Source organism: Rhipicephalus microplus, chromosome 1, assembly GCF_043290135.1.
Source record: "Rhipicephalus microplus isolate Deutch F79 chromosome 1, USDA_Rmic, whole genome shotgun sequence".
Taxonomy (NCBI): domain Eukaryota; kingdom Metazoa; phylum Arthropoda; class Arachnida; order Ixodida; family Ixodidae; genus Rhipicephalus; species Rhipicephalus microplus.
Window position 1 is genome coordinate 63,557,598 of NC_134700.1, and position 16,223 is coordinate 63,573,820.

Here is a 16,223-nt window from a genome sequence, read left to right on the forward strand (position 1 = left end):
AAGTATATCCCACCGGGATCCGAAACCGAGCGTGAAGGCCACAGATCGAAAAGCACAAAAGCGAGTTCACTTCTTTCCGAGTCTGACAACACTTGGTTGAGAGCGCCCATCTCAATGTCTCCCAAGAAGGCGTCTCGTTGTTTGTGGTATGCAAGCCTTTGCTTTATTCTCATTTCGTCTATGATGAGGCTGTAAATTTTGGCTGGCTCCGTTCCGAGGCACTTGATTTCAGTGTTGAGCATCTGCTTCACTAGCTCACTGAAGCCTACTCGTCCGGCAGTTGTTTACATGTATCTTTGTAGCGTAGTTCTGCATGGGTGTGCAAGGAGCTTGGTCCTGATATACTCATATGACTTTGTTGAGAGGCTTCTCAAAATCACGCACTGTCGTTTAGTGGTTTCACACAATTTTTTTTCCACCTTGTAGTTTAGGACTTGGTTCATTATCACTACGGCTTCAGTGCAGCCCTGATCGCAGTCTCTGGCTACTTGAAGAAATTCGCTTACGTTGAACTCTTTCTCAAATTATGCAGCTCTTTCTCAAATTATGCAGCTCTTTCTTGTAGGCATCTACTGTTGCCTGCAGCCTTTCATTTCGTTGCTTCCACGCCTTTTCTTTGTCGCGCCATTTTTTTCCGCTCCAAGAAGGCTGTTGCAGAGCTTCTGCTGTCGGCTTGAACACCAAAGGTCCTGAAGGCACGCGCACCTGCACCCTCTTTCGCTGACTGTGCATCAGTTGGCCCAAGAAAGTTTGCGGAATGACAGTAGTGACTAGCCACTACTACAAAATGCAAGTCTTGGATGTAGCTTGGAGCAATACGTTGTTGCCGGCTACTGGGCTCAGTGGTCTGAAGCGTGCGCGCGAACTTCTGGCGACGCTGCAGGGCGCGAATTGATTTCCTGACTTTACAGACTTGCCAACGTGTCCGTTGAGGAATCGCGCTTTCTTTTCTGAGTGCTGCTGCAGCTTCTTAACTTTGGTGGCTCCTTCCTCGTGTAGGATGGGTAATGCGGAAAGACACCCGGCACTGCATCGGGCTTTAGCATGTATCTTTTGGTATTTTCCCTAAATCAGTTTCCACAAAATGTAGGCTGCACACGGCCGAGTAATTCGAAGTGGAATTTGGCACCTAGTTCTTCTTTTCGACAACTCGTAGCCATCATTCACGTAGCTCAGGGTTCGCTGAAATTTCGTGAAAAGACACCCCTGCATGCTTCTTTTTTTCGCTGGCTAGAAGTGCAGAACGGAACGCAACAGCAACGCATGGTGACCGATGAAAAAGCAGGATGACATTAACACTGAAGCAAACAGACGGACCTACAACTGCCACTGCGACCAAACGACGGGTTAAACTTGTCGTCTGCAAGGTGACTGGGATGCGAATTATCACTCCGGTAAAAGGCATATTGACAGTTTATTTGACCTTTATTATTTATTACGCGTGAATACCACTTCTTTTAATGTGATGGCAACAACTCTGAGCAACGTTCACGATTACTCTAAGCAGAGGTACAGTGTCTAGAAATATACTGCATATTCTAGACACTGTAGCAGAGGACAAAAAAAAAAAGCGCAGAAAACCGGCAGCGAGCATCGTCTGCCAGAGGTAATAGCGCAGAGCCGCCAAGCGGCGTCACAGAACACCTGCGGCGTCGTGTCTTTCGTGTCCTTCTTGTCTCTGTGTCGTCGTTTTGTTCTCGCGCTATAACTATCGAGGGGCAGAATCGAGAGAGTAAAGGCAGTAAAAGGAAAGAAAACGGCGGGCGCTGCGGCGCTCACACGACAGGAACAAAATAATATAGGAGGCGCTGGGCTGCACCCCAAAACCGAAAGCCTCAATCCGCATCGAAGCCAAGTCGAGCTTCTCCGATGCGCGCAAAAACGCGAAATTTTGTGTTTCCCTTGTCAGCGCAACACGTGTAGGTCGTGCTCGGCATGTAGTTGCGAGAGGGCGCCGACAAATTTACGGCGTCACATGAGAAACTACGTTCATGCGCCTGCAGTGATTTGAAGACCCATTACTTAAGCACGGAAACAGGTTAGCATTTGGGTGTCGTCGCCTGTTTTCAATTTCCCTTCAGTGTGTGCTCGGGTGTGTTTTGTGTGATTCTTCGACTACTTTCGGTGTACTCGTCGCTGCACGAGGTGCCCGATGGAAGCCGTGGTTGCCGTCCACGTCGGCGCCGGTTTCCATTCGCCGGAGAAACTGCCCGGCTACCGGCGATTGTGTTCCGCAGCCTGCCGTCGCGCCGTGGGAGTACTAGAGCGCTCGGACGGGAGCGCTCTCGAGGCGGTGGCGGCCGCCGTGGCCACGCTGGAAGACGATCCGCTCACCAATGCGGGGTTTGGTTCCAACCTGACGTCTTGCGGTCGCGTCGAGTGCGACGCCTCGGTTATGGACGGTCGTACCCTGGGATTCGGCGCCGTGGGCGCGCTGCCGCGCGTCGGCAACCCGGTACTCGTGGCCGAGGCACTGTGCCGCGCCCAGCATGCCGGCCCGTTGTCGCTGGGCCGCACGCCGCCCTGCTTCCTGGTCGGTGAGGGAGCGCTGCGCTGGGCGCGCGAACACGTGCTGCCCAACGTGGAACGCACGCCCGATGCCCTGGTGTCCGCCCACGCGCGCAGGCGCTACGTCAAGCTGAAACGCCGGCTCGACCACTGCTCGGCAGAGGAGACCTTGGCGCGCAAGAGCCCCCTGGTCCCCACGACGCTGAAGCGCGAGGCCGACGACGAGCCGTGGGCGGCAGACACGAACGTCGTAGCCCCGTGTTCCAGTTCAGACAGTAGCAATCCGCCGCAGTTGGACACGGTGGGCGCCGTCTGCATGGATCGGCGGGGTAACGTGGCGGCCGCCGTGTCCAGCGGTGGCATCTGGCTCAAGCACACCGGCCGCGTCGGCCAGGCGGCCGTCTACGGGTGCGGCTGTTGGGCCGAGAACGCGCCGGAAGGCGGCTGTGCGGTGGCCGTCTCGAGTTCGGGCTGCGGTGAGCACCTCATTCGCACCGCTCTGGTGCGCCAGTGCGCGCAGACGCTCGGGCGCTCCACTGACGACGGGTCCGTCGTAGCGCTTGACGCTTGTTTCCGGCAGAGTTTTCTGCAGTCGCCATTCCTCAGGGACACCACCGACCGATTGGCAGGAATCCTCGCCCTTCGCTGGGACCCTCAGTGTGGCAGCGGTGATTTGCTGTGGGCCCACACAACGCGTTCCATGTGCTACGGGTACATGCAGACGGGCGGAAGCAGGCCCATATTCGACTGCTCTGAAATGCCAGACACGATGGTTGCTGGGTCCAAGGTAATGCTCGGGGGAACGCCACTTGGAACTCGGCACCTTGACAGAGATCACTGATGTCTTCAACCGTGACACGAGTGTCGTGCACACGTGGTGGAGCACCTGCAGGCAGGATTATCCGCCATCGTCATGGGGACATACTCATTCCTCTTTTGTACTTGCGGCGTTCATGTCAAGAATCTTTACATATACTCAGAACAAACGTTTGTGCCTGGTTGTGCACTACTTGACTCGGTCAGGCGTAAGCTTCTTGATTTTCACATTTCCTACTAGCAAGTCAGCTAGAGGAGTTTCTGTTCCTGTTATTCATTCGACATGTTCGTGTTATATTGTCAAACGTGCCTCGGTTTCATAGTCATTGATAAGAGACAAACTAAGTTCCAGTATTCTAGTCAAGTCTTGGAGCCCTGTATGAAACTGGCCTCATGTGGTGTGGAAAATCACGTGGGTTTTGCTATATGTCTTTGTTTATCTGTAAAATGGTGCATTTCTGCAGACTTTATTGAAAAAATAGTGTAATTGCATTCTTCTTATCATTTCATTTACATTTAACTGTATTTATCAGAGTAAAATAAAGAATCATCATGTGGCAGTTGAACTGGGAGATTGGATTTAGTATATTTTAAATGACCACTTCACAAACACTTTGGCTAAATTATTTGCATAGGTTAGTTGCCAGTTTAATTAGGCTTGACAGATATACCACTTATGTGACGCAAAGTTTATGCATGCTTTTATGATTGGTTGCATCGACGTGTGTAATGTTTTACAGTTGAAAGGCAACATGAAGCTAAATGAAGTAGACAGTGTCTCTGGGAGAGACCAGCATGCATAAATGTTTTTAGTCGGGTGCATAGTATCGTCGATACGCTTGTTCTAAAGAAAAATTGGCTGCTATCCCGCCCAACGAATGTGAATGTCCAGCGAGGCTGTGTCAGGCAACACGCATGCTGATGGGCAGTGGGGGTTCTTTTTTGTTGTTACCTTAGAGTAATGGTGTACTCGGGAACAACTGTCTGTGGCAATGAAGGGAAAGCTGCGGGTGCGAAGCTAGTGCGAATGTTCTCCTCCATGAAGTAGTTCAGTTCAGCTCATGTTTTTAATGATGGCCGTGTTCGAATAATGCCACTGTGTAGAATTGGCTACGCCTGCTTAAAGAGACATTTGTGAGTGAAATTCGTCACAAGCTCCTTCTAAAATGCTTAAAAAGAACGACCACTCGCCTAAAGACGAATATGCTATTTTGACTGTGAGATGCACCTAAAGCATGTGACGTTTTCAGACGTGCAAAAACGCGAAATGACGCTTCATGAAGCAAAACAAATTGGTTCTTGAAGTGTCTCTTTATAAACAGCATCCCACAGAAAATAATGTTGTTCTTTTATGATTTTCATGCCGAAAACATAGGCCCATTTGTGGGACTATGTTCTTTAGTGGTGGCACATGCCCACGTTGGTTCCGTAGCCTTCCCTTCATTGCCACAGAAAGTTGTCTCTGAGTATGGTAATAATTCCTTTGTTATCACTGTGTGAATATCATAATTGGTTTTGTGACCATTTTTAGCAATATACAGAGTTTATTCTGTATTCATGCTGTTTTTCTGGTGTTTTCAAGTTTCTTAGCTTATCTATGGCAGTCTTAGAATGAGCTTGTTGGGTTGCTAGATTGGTTTATTTTTTGTATGTAAATGGGGGCGGAAAGGAACAGTCATTTAGCATCATTCAAAAGCCTCCTGTGAATTTAATCTTTACCGGGAATGCTTCGGAGGGTCTTGCCATTGTTCATCCGGCTTGCAGTTTTGGTGCTTGTTTTGTGGTTTTCTTTATTGAAATGCCTGAATACAAAGAAAGAAGAGCCTAAAGAGGCTGTTGCGGCGAACACGTTGGTACAGATTCATTAGAGTACACAACACTTATAGGGACCTTGAAATGATTTCATGTTTAGCCAGCATTTAGGCTAGAACATAAATCATTCGCACCACAAATTTAGTGACACGGCTGCTAGGGACAATTATGCCCTCCTTCGCACCTCTGCCTTGCCTCCTGAACTCATGAGACACACTGGCGACCCCAGAGCTGTCACAGGTGCACTTGATTACCTGAGCTTCGTGCAGTCTAGACCTCGCGAGATTTTACGGCGGCAAGTTTCCCATAACCTTGGAGGCCATCACACAGTGTGCCCAGCAGCACGCACACCGTCTTGCAACAGAGACAAAGATTGCGAAGTGGTTGATATCTGTTCTGACAGGTGCAGCCACCCAACCAGCCGATCTTACTTCCATGCATTTCGCACCCAATCAGATCAGCAGTATCATGACGTCGCATTACCATAGCATGTCGCTCTGTGAATGGGCGGTTGAAAACACATTTGGCTGAGATGCAGCGATTTGCAGCTTTAAAGTATTGTAATAAATTACACAGTTTATGCAGAGAGCTCAAGTCAGTCTGTAAGTGACCTGTAAGACTTGTCTGCCGGCTCAGTGTGCTTGTACAAAATCGTAAAAACCGTTTCAGGGTCCCTTAAGGTACACAAAAACACATGAGACAGTGCACGTCTGTTTCAGCGCAAATTCTTGTTTTTGGGTCATGTGCTTTTGTATGCCTTAAGCACTGCATATCTTCAAAGATATGCCATTTGCCTTCACTTGTTAAAGGGCCTCCAAACCCCACAGAAGTCAAACTTTAGTTGTGGCATTGCAGGAGTGCACGGTGAATGCATTTGGCAACTCGTCTGTCCATCTCTTTGAATGCCTTTCCTCAGTGTCAGTTTTAAAAATGCAATGAGTACGCGTATCTGCTAGCAGAGGAACACACGAGCATCTGTTGTTGGTTTAGGCACCTTCTAACCTGGTGCAGTGTGTTTAATATTATGAAATTTGCTGACCAATTTTGTTTTATGGCTTTGCTGTAAAACAGAATGTGCACTAACAGTTCAGAATACAGTATATATTCAAGAGCTCCAAAACCGGTGGGGGCTATCGCCTCCACTATACTGCTCCAACACCTCTCCCTTCTCTTCATTGCCTTGCTTGTCCCAGGTGCCAACATGTTTATGTTTATTGCCACTGTTTGCACTTCAACTTAAATTTAGACTGGACGTTGTTTTAAATGCAAAACATATGGTTTTCACTGTTTGTAAAAATTTAAAAATGTCATAATGCACATATTGTTACATTAGATTAGTAAAATTATGTAGTGGATGCAGTAAAGAATGGCAGCAAGCAACAATGCATGTTGCACTAATTAGCAAGCGAAAATCGTAGCTCATGTGAAACGAAACTGCCATTAACGACTGTGGTGAACACACCAAATGGAGTTATTTTTGTTGCTGCAAATTTGGCCTTTACTAGGTGTCACTGTTGCCTACTTTCTTGGAATGTGCTTGCAGATTTTATTTCTAACAATTTTGAGTACAAGAAGTACAAGAATGCTTATATTTAAATTGAAATACACATTAAACACAAGCAGTCAATGTAATTGTAGAGCGCTGTGCAATGGTGGTCTTAGCAATTTCACTTTAAAAATGTATTTGTAAAACATGCACCTTTGTACCACATAATGATAACTGTTATCTGTTTTGCATGTTTTTCTTGTAATGTTGCTGCACTCTACTTTTTGGGGTCTGTGGGCTATACACGTGGCATAGCACTCTTGATAGGTAAACACAAAGTAAATGGCAATTTGTTCACAAATGCAAAAAAACCTGGTGATTAGTATTGTTGTGTGGCAGAAAGATGCCCCACATGGTGCTGATTGATTTGTGGGGTTTAACGTCCCAAAACCACCATATGATTATGAGAGACGCCGTAGTGGAAGGCTCCGGAAATTTTGACCACCTGAGGTTCTTTAACGTGCACCCAAATCTGAGTACACGGGCCTACAACATTTCCGCCTCCATCGGAAATGCAGCCGCCACAGCCGGGATTTGATCCCGCAGCCTGCGGGTCAGCAGCCGAGTACCTTAACCACTAGACCACCGTGGCGGGGCACCCCCCACATGGTGCTCCTTCTTTTCTCACAGTGTAAGACAAAGTGAGTAACTTTCAATATTCATTATGAGTCCGAAATAGCGCCAAATACAAACCGAATATAGTGGCAATATTAAAGTACTGAAGAGGCATTTTTATTATAAAACAATACAATGTTATCACTGCATTCATGAATTTGTCATGAATGCATATTATAAAACATGGCTAATATAAAGCTTGAATGTTTCATAAACAATGAATATTTTGCGATGTTATCAGTGTACGCAGTCAAGGAAAAGCTTGCATATTTAGAGGCTTGTTCCCAGACTGGTATCACCTCCACTCTGAGGTCTTGACCAATTTGGTAAATTAAGGCAGCTGTGCAAACAAATAAAAAGACTAGTAGGGTGCCTTCTGTATAGTGAGCCATTCATCTGGACTAACTACATTGCAAATAAACCATATCAATGGGATGCATTGGGAGGAAATCTCCATGCAGGGTTGCTGTGGCATGGCGGGTTTCCTTACAAGAGTGACATTTCAAGAAGAGATGAGTCAACCTCACAGGACTTGCAGCTCACACCTTTGCGAAAATAGAAGGAAGCTGCTCTTGCATTGGGTCTGCTGTGGTCATGTATCAGTTGTGGTACTCCGCTACTGACCCCAAGGTCCAGATTAAATTTCGGTCGCATTGGTTGCATTTTCATAGATATGAAATGCTAGAAACCCGTGTGCAGTGATATCTCACACCAGGGGCTCAATATTTCTGAAGCTCTTCAATACAGCGTTCTTCACAATGTCATCATGGTTTTGGGACATAAAACTGCACATATTATATCTTGCACCGTAGCAGGCATGTGATCAAATGGCTGTGATACAATACCAGTCATGCTATCTGCATTTTACTGTGCACCTGCATCGACTTCTGCACGGCATGTGATACAGGGAAACCATTCGTTTGAGTTCAAATGTAAAAAAGTATTGATTACCAAGGGGAAAAAGTGCTTATTCTTCACTTGGAATGTAGATGGTACTTGTGATAAATAAGGAACACTGGGATTAGGATTAAACATGCATGCTGTTATGTGGGCTTAGTTTTCATATTTGACGATGCGTACGTTCCAAAAACTGAAATTGTTACAGGTGTCGTAGCTTTGCACCTTAGTGCTTCATGCATGAGAATCTTCTTGAATGCTCACGAATGTTCTACTGAGGATGCATGCACAATGATGGCAGTTGAGTACTGTATAGAACATACCAGCGACAGCACAGAAATGCACAAGGTATGGTGCAGCGTGGCTCTGCTCCATGGAGCAATGATGCATGTGCCATAGGGGTTGAGAGGTGGTGCATTTTGTTGCCTTGTAGAGCACAGGAGTTTGCTGTGCTTGCTTTGACTATCTGCTTAATTGTAGTGCATCTAGCACACCCTGGAGGCGCTGCTAGAAATCACGCTCTGCTCAGTGCAGCATGTTGCGTAGCTTTCTAATAAAATCTCTGCATTTTCGAAAATATCTGTGAAAATTCTGTCTTTGTGGCCATTAATTACAATTAGGATTTACCAAAATAAATGTTATATTATTGCAATTGTGTGGTCTGCAGGTACCATCACGGGGTTCCTGGTTCTGGGTTCCTGGTATTTTGGGCGAGACAACTGGTAATGCATACTACATGCTCAGCTACCTTGTGTTCAATGCATGCTTTAACATGGTTTTCTTGTGCAGTACTGTAAGGAAAGCTTGCAGCTAAAAAGATATTACAGTGCGAGCCTGAGACAGAACTGACTTTGTTTCCAAACAAATTATCTCAAGTTGAGCCATAAAAAGGCGGTATTGTAGGCACATCAGGAAACAATTTGAAAGAAGGCTCTACGTAGGCACTTGAGTGTCTCATAATGCCCAAGTGTGTTCCTTTTTTTTATTGCAACAAAGACTTGCCTTTAAGACATAATATTTTTGCGAGTTTGTTAAGTGCGCGCCATTAGGCCAGTGTTGTGTATGAAGTGAGTAGTGCCATGTAGAAAGTGTTGTCATGTGTCCAGCGGTTGTAACTGGTTGTGTCACTGTAGTGAAGGCCGACTTGAAGGAGGTGATGGGAGCCTTCTGGCTGTAACGTTAGACATGTCCACAAAAGGTGATATGCATCTGCTTGCATCACTGGAGTGGCACAATATGGACACGTATCGCCAATTAATGCGACCAGTTTTATGATGATATAACGGCTGGTGTAAGGGCCACCCCTGCCCGAAGCCTCCTAAGCACAACTTCCTCTGCCTTAGTAAGGTGAGGGGGGGAGAGAGCCGACACACGGTGGAATGAGAGCACGTGTATCCTGCCGGAGAACATCTTTACGGGTATGGAGTGAGTTTAGGGGCTGAGGTGGAAGGGGAATGGCTGAAACTATGTCTGAAGGGTAATGCGCCTGCTGGTCAGCAGCAATATTGTGTGGGATCACAGTATGGCCTTGAATCTCATGCATAATATAGAACATAACCAATATAATGCTTGAATGTTCCATAAACAATAAATGCTTTGCAGTGTTATCACTGGGCACAGTCAAGAAAAAGCTTGCATATTTAAAGGCTTCTTCCCAGACTGGTATCTTCTCCGCTATGAGGTCTTGACCAATTTGGTATATTAAAGCAGCTGTGCAATCCAATGTACCTTTATGCAAGTAGCTATACTATGGTTCATGTTATGAATTCCCTCGCAGATCTCCATCACCTTGTGAACTTTATTGAGCTCCTTAACAGCTCTTAAGGAATCAGTGAATACGTCAGTCTGCTTAATTGTAGGCAGCTTAGAGGTGGCATCCTGGATTGTGTCATGGATGGCTTGAAGTTCCATCACAAGAGGAGTGGCTTCCATAGAGAGATAACGCTTGTGGCCACTGACAAAATTATGCATAGTACTCAGGAATTATGTCCTTCCGCCGTGTGTCCATGCATGTTTAAAGATCCAGAATGCACATTGCTAGAAAAAGAGAGTGTGTTAGCGTAAAATATCTCAGCCTAATGTAATACACACTCTTGTTTCCATGTGAGCACAATGGCAACCACCTTTGAAGTACAGTAAAATCCTACTCCTTCAAAGTCAGATAATTGGAAGTGTCATTTATACTGAAGTATTTTCGAATACCATAATGCTTTCACATTTTTGTGGCTGGGAATAGGACAGGCAAAGAAGGAGCGGCAGTTTTCCTCTCGTAACTGGTATTCTTCCTGCCTACTGAACTCTCACCACACAGGAAAAGGAAGTGCGAGGAATGGCCTCCGAGGTGGCCACAAGTGTTGAAGATTGGGTGAGTTGGCTCGTAGTACTTGAACTGGTATAGTGCATCACGGTAAAGAAGAAATGGCCGCGTAGACCAACGCAAGGGGACAGAGCACTAAATGCTAGGCAAAAAAAAATTGTGCACCATTGGGTTTGGTAAAGCTTGCCAAAGCAGTTCATAAGTGTAAGAAGCTTGGCCTGAACATGTTCTTTACGACCAAGACACACAAGATCAATTGCCCCCTGCGGGTAATTGTGACAGAGAGAAAAACATGGCAAAAGCTGTGGCAAAAAAGTTATTCCTGCAAGAAAAGCTAAACTTGCTCATTACTGATTATCCATTTCTAATAAAAAATTCTACAGACAATCTGGTTGACTTTCTTGAACAGAGTGACAGGAGTTTAAAAGCATTTTCTGATGATATCAAACATCTATATTACTCTTTGCCAAATGGGACAGTGCTGTCCTCTTGTGTCGATCTGTCCGCTCGGCCGTTTCTTTTTTACTGTAACATGCTATACCAGTTCAAGTACTCCGAGATGGGCCCCCGGTCGTGCTCTAGTACAGTGTAGCTGTGGGAATCGCACTGAGAGAGCGTAATTTCAGAAGTGGGCATGGCCCACTCCTCCGCAATGCTGAGTTTGTCGCTAAGGGTCGGGAAGGCTGCCACACTGTTGGGGCAGCTTGGATGAGGCGAGAAAAAAATAGTTTGGTGCTCTTAAATAAACTTCCACTGATCAGGAAATGTCAGGTATAGATGTACGAGAGGCAAAGTGCATGCTGGGGCCTATTTATTGCCGGGTGCATTTTATTTTTTTTATTTTTTATTGTAATTTTTTTCTGTAGCCATGTGTCTTCTACATTAGAGCACTTGGAAGTGCGACTGAAAACACACTATACCTCAAAGTTTGTAGGTTATGTAATATGGGGACACTGTCAAAAAAAAATTGCCAGCACAAACTTTGTCATAAGACTAGTCTTAATTCTATCTTGAGAGAGAGAATAAAGCATTTATTTCATGTTCTGCGCGAGAAAATTGGCAAATAAGCGCTTCATGAGATATGGACGTGATCTGACAGTAACTTGAAGAAACCAGGTTTTTCTAGACCACAAAGTCATTGGTAAATGGCAGCACCATTGGTCTTAAGCAAACAGTAAGAGAGGCAGCCAGCAAAGCAATAATTAATGGTGAAGCCCATGATGGGTGGAAACTAAACAGGATGAGCACGATCTATAGAGAAAAGGGGACAATGCTGATATAAACAACTACCATCCTATAACAGTGACATCAGTAGCATACGGGCTGGTGATGCAGATAGTAAAGACTACAGACATGGGTGGAGAATGAGGGGGTGCTGGGAGAACTACAAAATGGGTTCTGTAAACGAAGGCGGTTTGAGGACAATCTGTTCTCAATGATGCAGTACGTTGTGGTAGTGAAAATAGCTCGCATTTCTAGATGTCAGGGAAGCTTATGATAGTGGGATTCAAGAGAACTTGTGGTGAATACTGGACGCACTAGATGTGAAAGAGGGAATAACAAATCCTAAAGGAATATATATAAAAGTAACAACATAGTTATAAAAAGGGAAAGACAGGTATCTAAACCTGTAGAGATACAACGCGGGCTTCTACAGGGATGTCAATTGTACGTCACCTTTTTAAATGTGAAGTATTTCTTAGCGAACTTCGGCGACTTTGAGCGTATCTATCTATTTATGTAGCCGCCTACGACTTCTGGCTCTCCTGGCCGTTTCAATAATGGTATCAATACCAAACTTGGTATGGCATAACATGACTATATAAAGAACATATTTGGCTAGTCACAACTTGAAAATCATGACATGTATGTCATGAATGTCATTACTTACAAGTCATGGGCCTGCAGCTCTTGCAGTGGTTTCGTTCACACGGCATGTTGCAAAACTGGTATGGTATGACATGATTGCGTGGCGAACATAAGTGACAAACCATAACATAAAAATTATGACATGCGTGTCATGTAACAACATGACTACATGCCACGCTTATGATGCGCTCGCGGCCATTTCGCTAGCATCACATATACCGAACTTGGTATTACGGTACGGAATGGATAATGAAGGTATATGACTGGTACAAACATGATAATCATAAGTTGCATGTCATGTAACAACATGACTACATGCCACGCTCAAGATGCCCCGGCGGCCGTTTCGCTAGCTTCTAGTATACCAAGTTCGGTATTACGGAACGTGAATGGATGATGAAGGTATGATACAGATGCAAACATGATAAACCTGAGATGCGTGTCATGTAACAACATGATGACATGCCACACTCATGATGCACTCACGGCCGTTTCGCTAGCTTCACATGACAAATTTGGGATTACGTGACACCAATGGATGACACAGGTATATAACTGGTACAGACATGATAATCATCAGATGCGTGTCATGTGAGAACATGACTACATGCCACAGTCAAGGCGGCAATATATTTGGACGTGATGCGGTGTGCGTGCTTGCCGGCGTTCATTTCATCGTGTCACGCCGGCGTTGCCATGCCAGGCGCCGGTCCAGCCATATACTCGCAGGCCCGCGCTGCGTTGCTTTGACGCATGCGCGGGCCTCCCTCTTTTCGGGTCACGAAAAGAGGGAGACGCAGTATTGTCTGGGTAGCGCATCAGCACGAAATGCAGCATGTCGCATTTCACGCCGGTTGCCATCGGGCCGCGTTGACGAACGCTGGTCGCGCATGGAGTCAGTCTATAGAGTGCTCGCGTTTTGCTAACGTAACGTCGCTGTGCCCAGCGCACGCGCGCGTCGACGCTACATTGGAGTATATTGAACCCTTCATGATGCGCTCATGGCCGTTTTGCTAGTTTCACATATACCAAATTTGGTGTTACGTGACGTGAATGGCCGATGAGATATATGACTGGTGCAAACATGATAATCCTGACACGCGTGTCATGCAAGAACATAACAACATACCACGCTCATAGCGTGCAAGCGGCTGTTTAGCTAGCCTCACATATACTATATTTGGTATCACGTGACGTGAATAGATGACAAAGGTAAATGACACATCCAAACATGATAATCATGACACGGAAGTCATGTACGGAATCATTTACCTTCACCTCATAACGTTGTGCTGATTTTAAAGCGACATATCAACATTTCTCATTCGTGCTTCGCATATCATTGATTCCCACTTTATGCGGGATCTGCCAATTTTTTATTTATACTGTATCTACAAGGACTAGAAGCCAATTTAGAGGGGAGTAGACTCAGCTCCGACGTCTTTTTTTCCAAGCAAAAAAAAGCATGTTGAACAAGCATTGCCGGCATTGATGTATGCAGATGATATATGTACTATTAATAGCTGATGAGAAGAAAGATTTGCAGGATTGATAGACATATGCGGTAATGAGGGAGATAGGTTAAATTTGAAATTTAGTAGGAAAAAATCGGCAATAATGATTTTTAGTGATAACGAAGGCAGTGAGTATAAGATACAGGAAGTCAGGCTAGAGATCGTAGATAACTACAAATATCTGGGTGTATGTATAAACAACGAGGCTGAGTGCCTAAATGACTAAGGGCAACAGGAATGCAGCTGTAATGTATATAGGGCACTGTGGAACTACAATAGGTATGACGCGAGAGGGATTTGTAAAAGGGGTCATGGTCCTAGGTTTGACATTTGGCAATGTGGTCTTGTGCATGAGTTAAGAGGTTCAAGCAAAATCGGAAATTAAACAACGTGGCATAGCAACTTGCTTTCGGAGCGCAGGGGAACCCCCAAATTAGGGGGTTCAGGGTGACTTGGCATGGACATCGTTCTAGTGCAGGCAAGCTAGCAGCAAGATAGAATTTGAAGAGCGATAGAGAAAAATCGGAGAGGAGCGTTCGGCTAGGAAAGTTTTCAGCTACTTGTATATACATGAAGAATGTTGATACTAAATGAAAAAAGCGAACTCATATATACATGAAGAATGTTGGTACTAAACGAAGGAAGCAAACTGGAAAACTGTCAAGCAAGTATTTAGACAACAGCAGAATACCAAGTCAAAAGGAAACATCGATTAAGAAAAAGGTGAAGGAAACAGAGAGGGACATGTAGAAGATGGGAATGCTTACGAAATCACTGGAGACCTACCGAACTTTTAAGCAGGAAATTGTAAGGGATAAGATCAACGATATTTCTCGGGGTAGTTCTCTGCTCTTCAAGGCTAGAACGGAAGTATTGCGAACCAAGACGTACCGAGCAAAATACGAAGGCACAGACACGGTATGTAGTGCGTGTGTAGAGGAGGAGAAAACAACTGAACATTTGATAATGTTCTGTAAAGGGCTCGGCACTATAGTGGAAGATAATAACGCCGAATTTTTCACAGCATTGGTGTTTAGGGACAGTGAAAAAAAAATAGACTTTAAATGGGTAGAAATCATCAAGGGGAGGCTAACTGATTGGTGGCTACAATCGAGGCGCGAGTGAAATTCAATCCTTAAACACATAGTGATAGTACTTAACTTTATGGCTAGGTGGCATGAGCCACCACCAGATCTAATGGGCACAGCCGGATCCATCCATTCATCCATCCATCCATCCGTCCGTCTTTATTTAAACATGTATCTAAAGACCGTTAAAAGAGTAGTTACCACGTAGTTTTTTATAGAAAATTTTAATGAAAGGTTTTTGTACTATTTTTAATGTTCATACAAGAGCAGTGACTGTTTGAGTTCAAGAGAATTTGAGATTATTCTGAAGCTCGAAAAGCAGCAGCCCGTTGGCATCGATTGCATTTCTGTCGGTTAATTTTTTCTAATTTTACCGCGGTTAGCCGCGGTACTTTTTTGTCGATGCATTACAAAGCTCCATTTAAATTCAGCTTTGATATATGAATGCAAGCTTGTCTGTGAGATTTTACGGGCCGCTACTACGAAGTGAACGTGTCTAGAGGCTGTGAACCATGTCAGCTGCTATGCTTCATGACTTCCAGCTGCGCAGTCTCTGGCGTGAAAATTCAACGCCGGCAAATCGCTCGGAGACTGCCTACGAAGTCAGAATAATCTTGCACAATGTAGACTTGTCCACCGGTGAGTGAAAATGTGCTGCTTTGCATCTAAACATGGCCCTTTTCTTTTGCATGTGGTACAGTTTTTGTCGTTTCATAAGCCTTTTCGACTTGTACAGCTAATGAGATGCACACCTTGTTTGAGATTGTTTACTTCGTTGTCACATTCTCTGAAAATATCTTTACAGTTAAAATTTGTAACACAGATCACAGCATAAGTTCTACCTTCTTCTGCTCAAAATGAGTCTGTTGGAATATATGCTCATGAATTGAATGCATAATAAAGCCAAGTGAACCTTTAGTACATATACGCATCTGTACATTTTTCGTAAGTTTACACTGAAGCATATTACATATGCATGAACCATATAGTCCATCCAGTTGGGAATCACGCAGCTATGTCCTCTGAAGAACATCACTAAAACAAATCCATTAGAATGCCATCCACAAGACAAATTCACAAAAACAGCAATGTTATGCCCACACTACCCTTCTTATATGCAGTGTTCCCATATACATTCTTCTTAGTCATACATCAAAAATCCGTTCACCCTTCTAAAAGAGTAAGGAGGACTGTTTTTTTTTCTTACAACCCAATCAAAGCCTCCAAGGAACTGCTCATAT

General features: G+C 44.9%; 2 protein-coding genes across 5 annotated transcripts in view; both read left to right on the forward strand.

Moving 5' to 3' along the window:
* Window positions 1-1,838: 1,838 nt before the first annotated feature.
* LOC119177992 (uncharacterized protein C15orf61) overlaps window positions 1,839-16,223 on the forward strand; it is a 274,591-nt gene continuing 260,206 nt past the window's right edge. For 2 of the 4 annotated variants that reach the window (XR_012886072.1, XM_075873469.1), the window contains exons 1-2: window positions 1,839-2,038; window positions 8,862-8,916. The gene's annotated coding sequence lies outside the window, so the exon portion shown is untranslated. The remainder of the gene's footprint in view (window positions 2,039-8,861; window positions 8,917-16,223) is intronic. The other 2 variants (XM_075873394.1, XM_075873433.1) reach the window with 2 other exon arrangements.
* LOC119178720 (threonine aspartase 1-like) lies at window positions 2,045-8,783 on the forward strand. Its single transcript, XM_037429960.2, has one exon. The coding sequence runs from the start codon at window positions 2,153-2,155 to the stop codon at window positions 3,347-3,349; it is 1,197 nt and encodes a 398-aa protein (XP_037285857.2). The 5' UTR covers window positions 2,045-2,152; the 3' UTR covers window positions 3,350-8,783.

Coding starts and splice junctions, on each gene's coding strand:
- LOC119178720 (XM_037429960.2), top strand. CDS start 2,153: ATGGAAGCCGTGGTTGCCGTCCACGTCGGCGCCGGTTTCCATTCGCCG.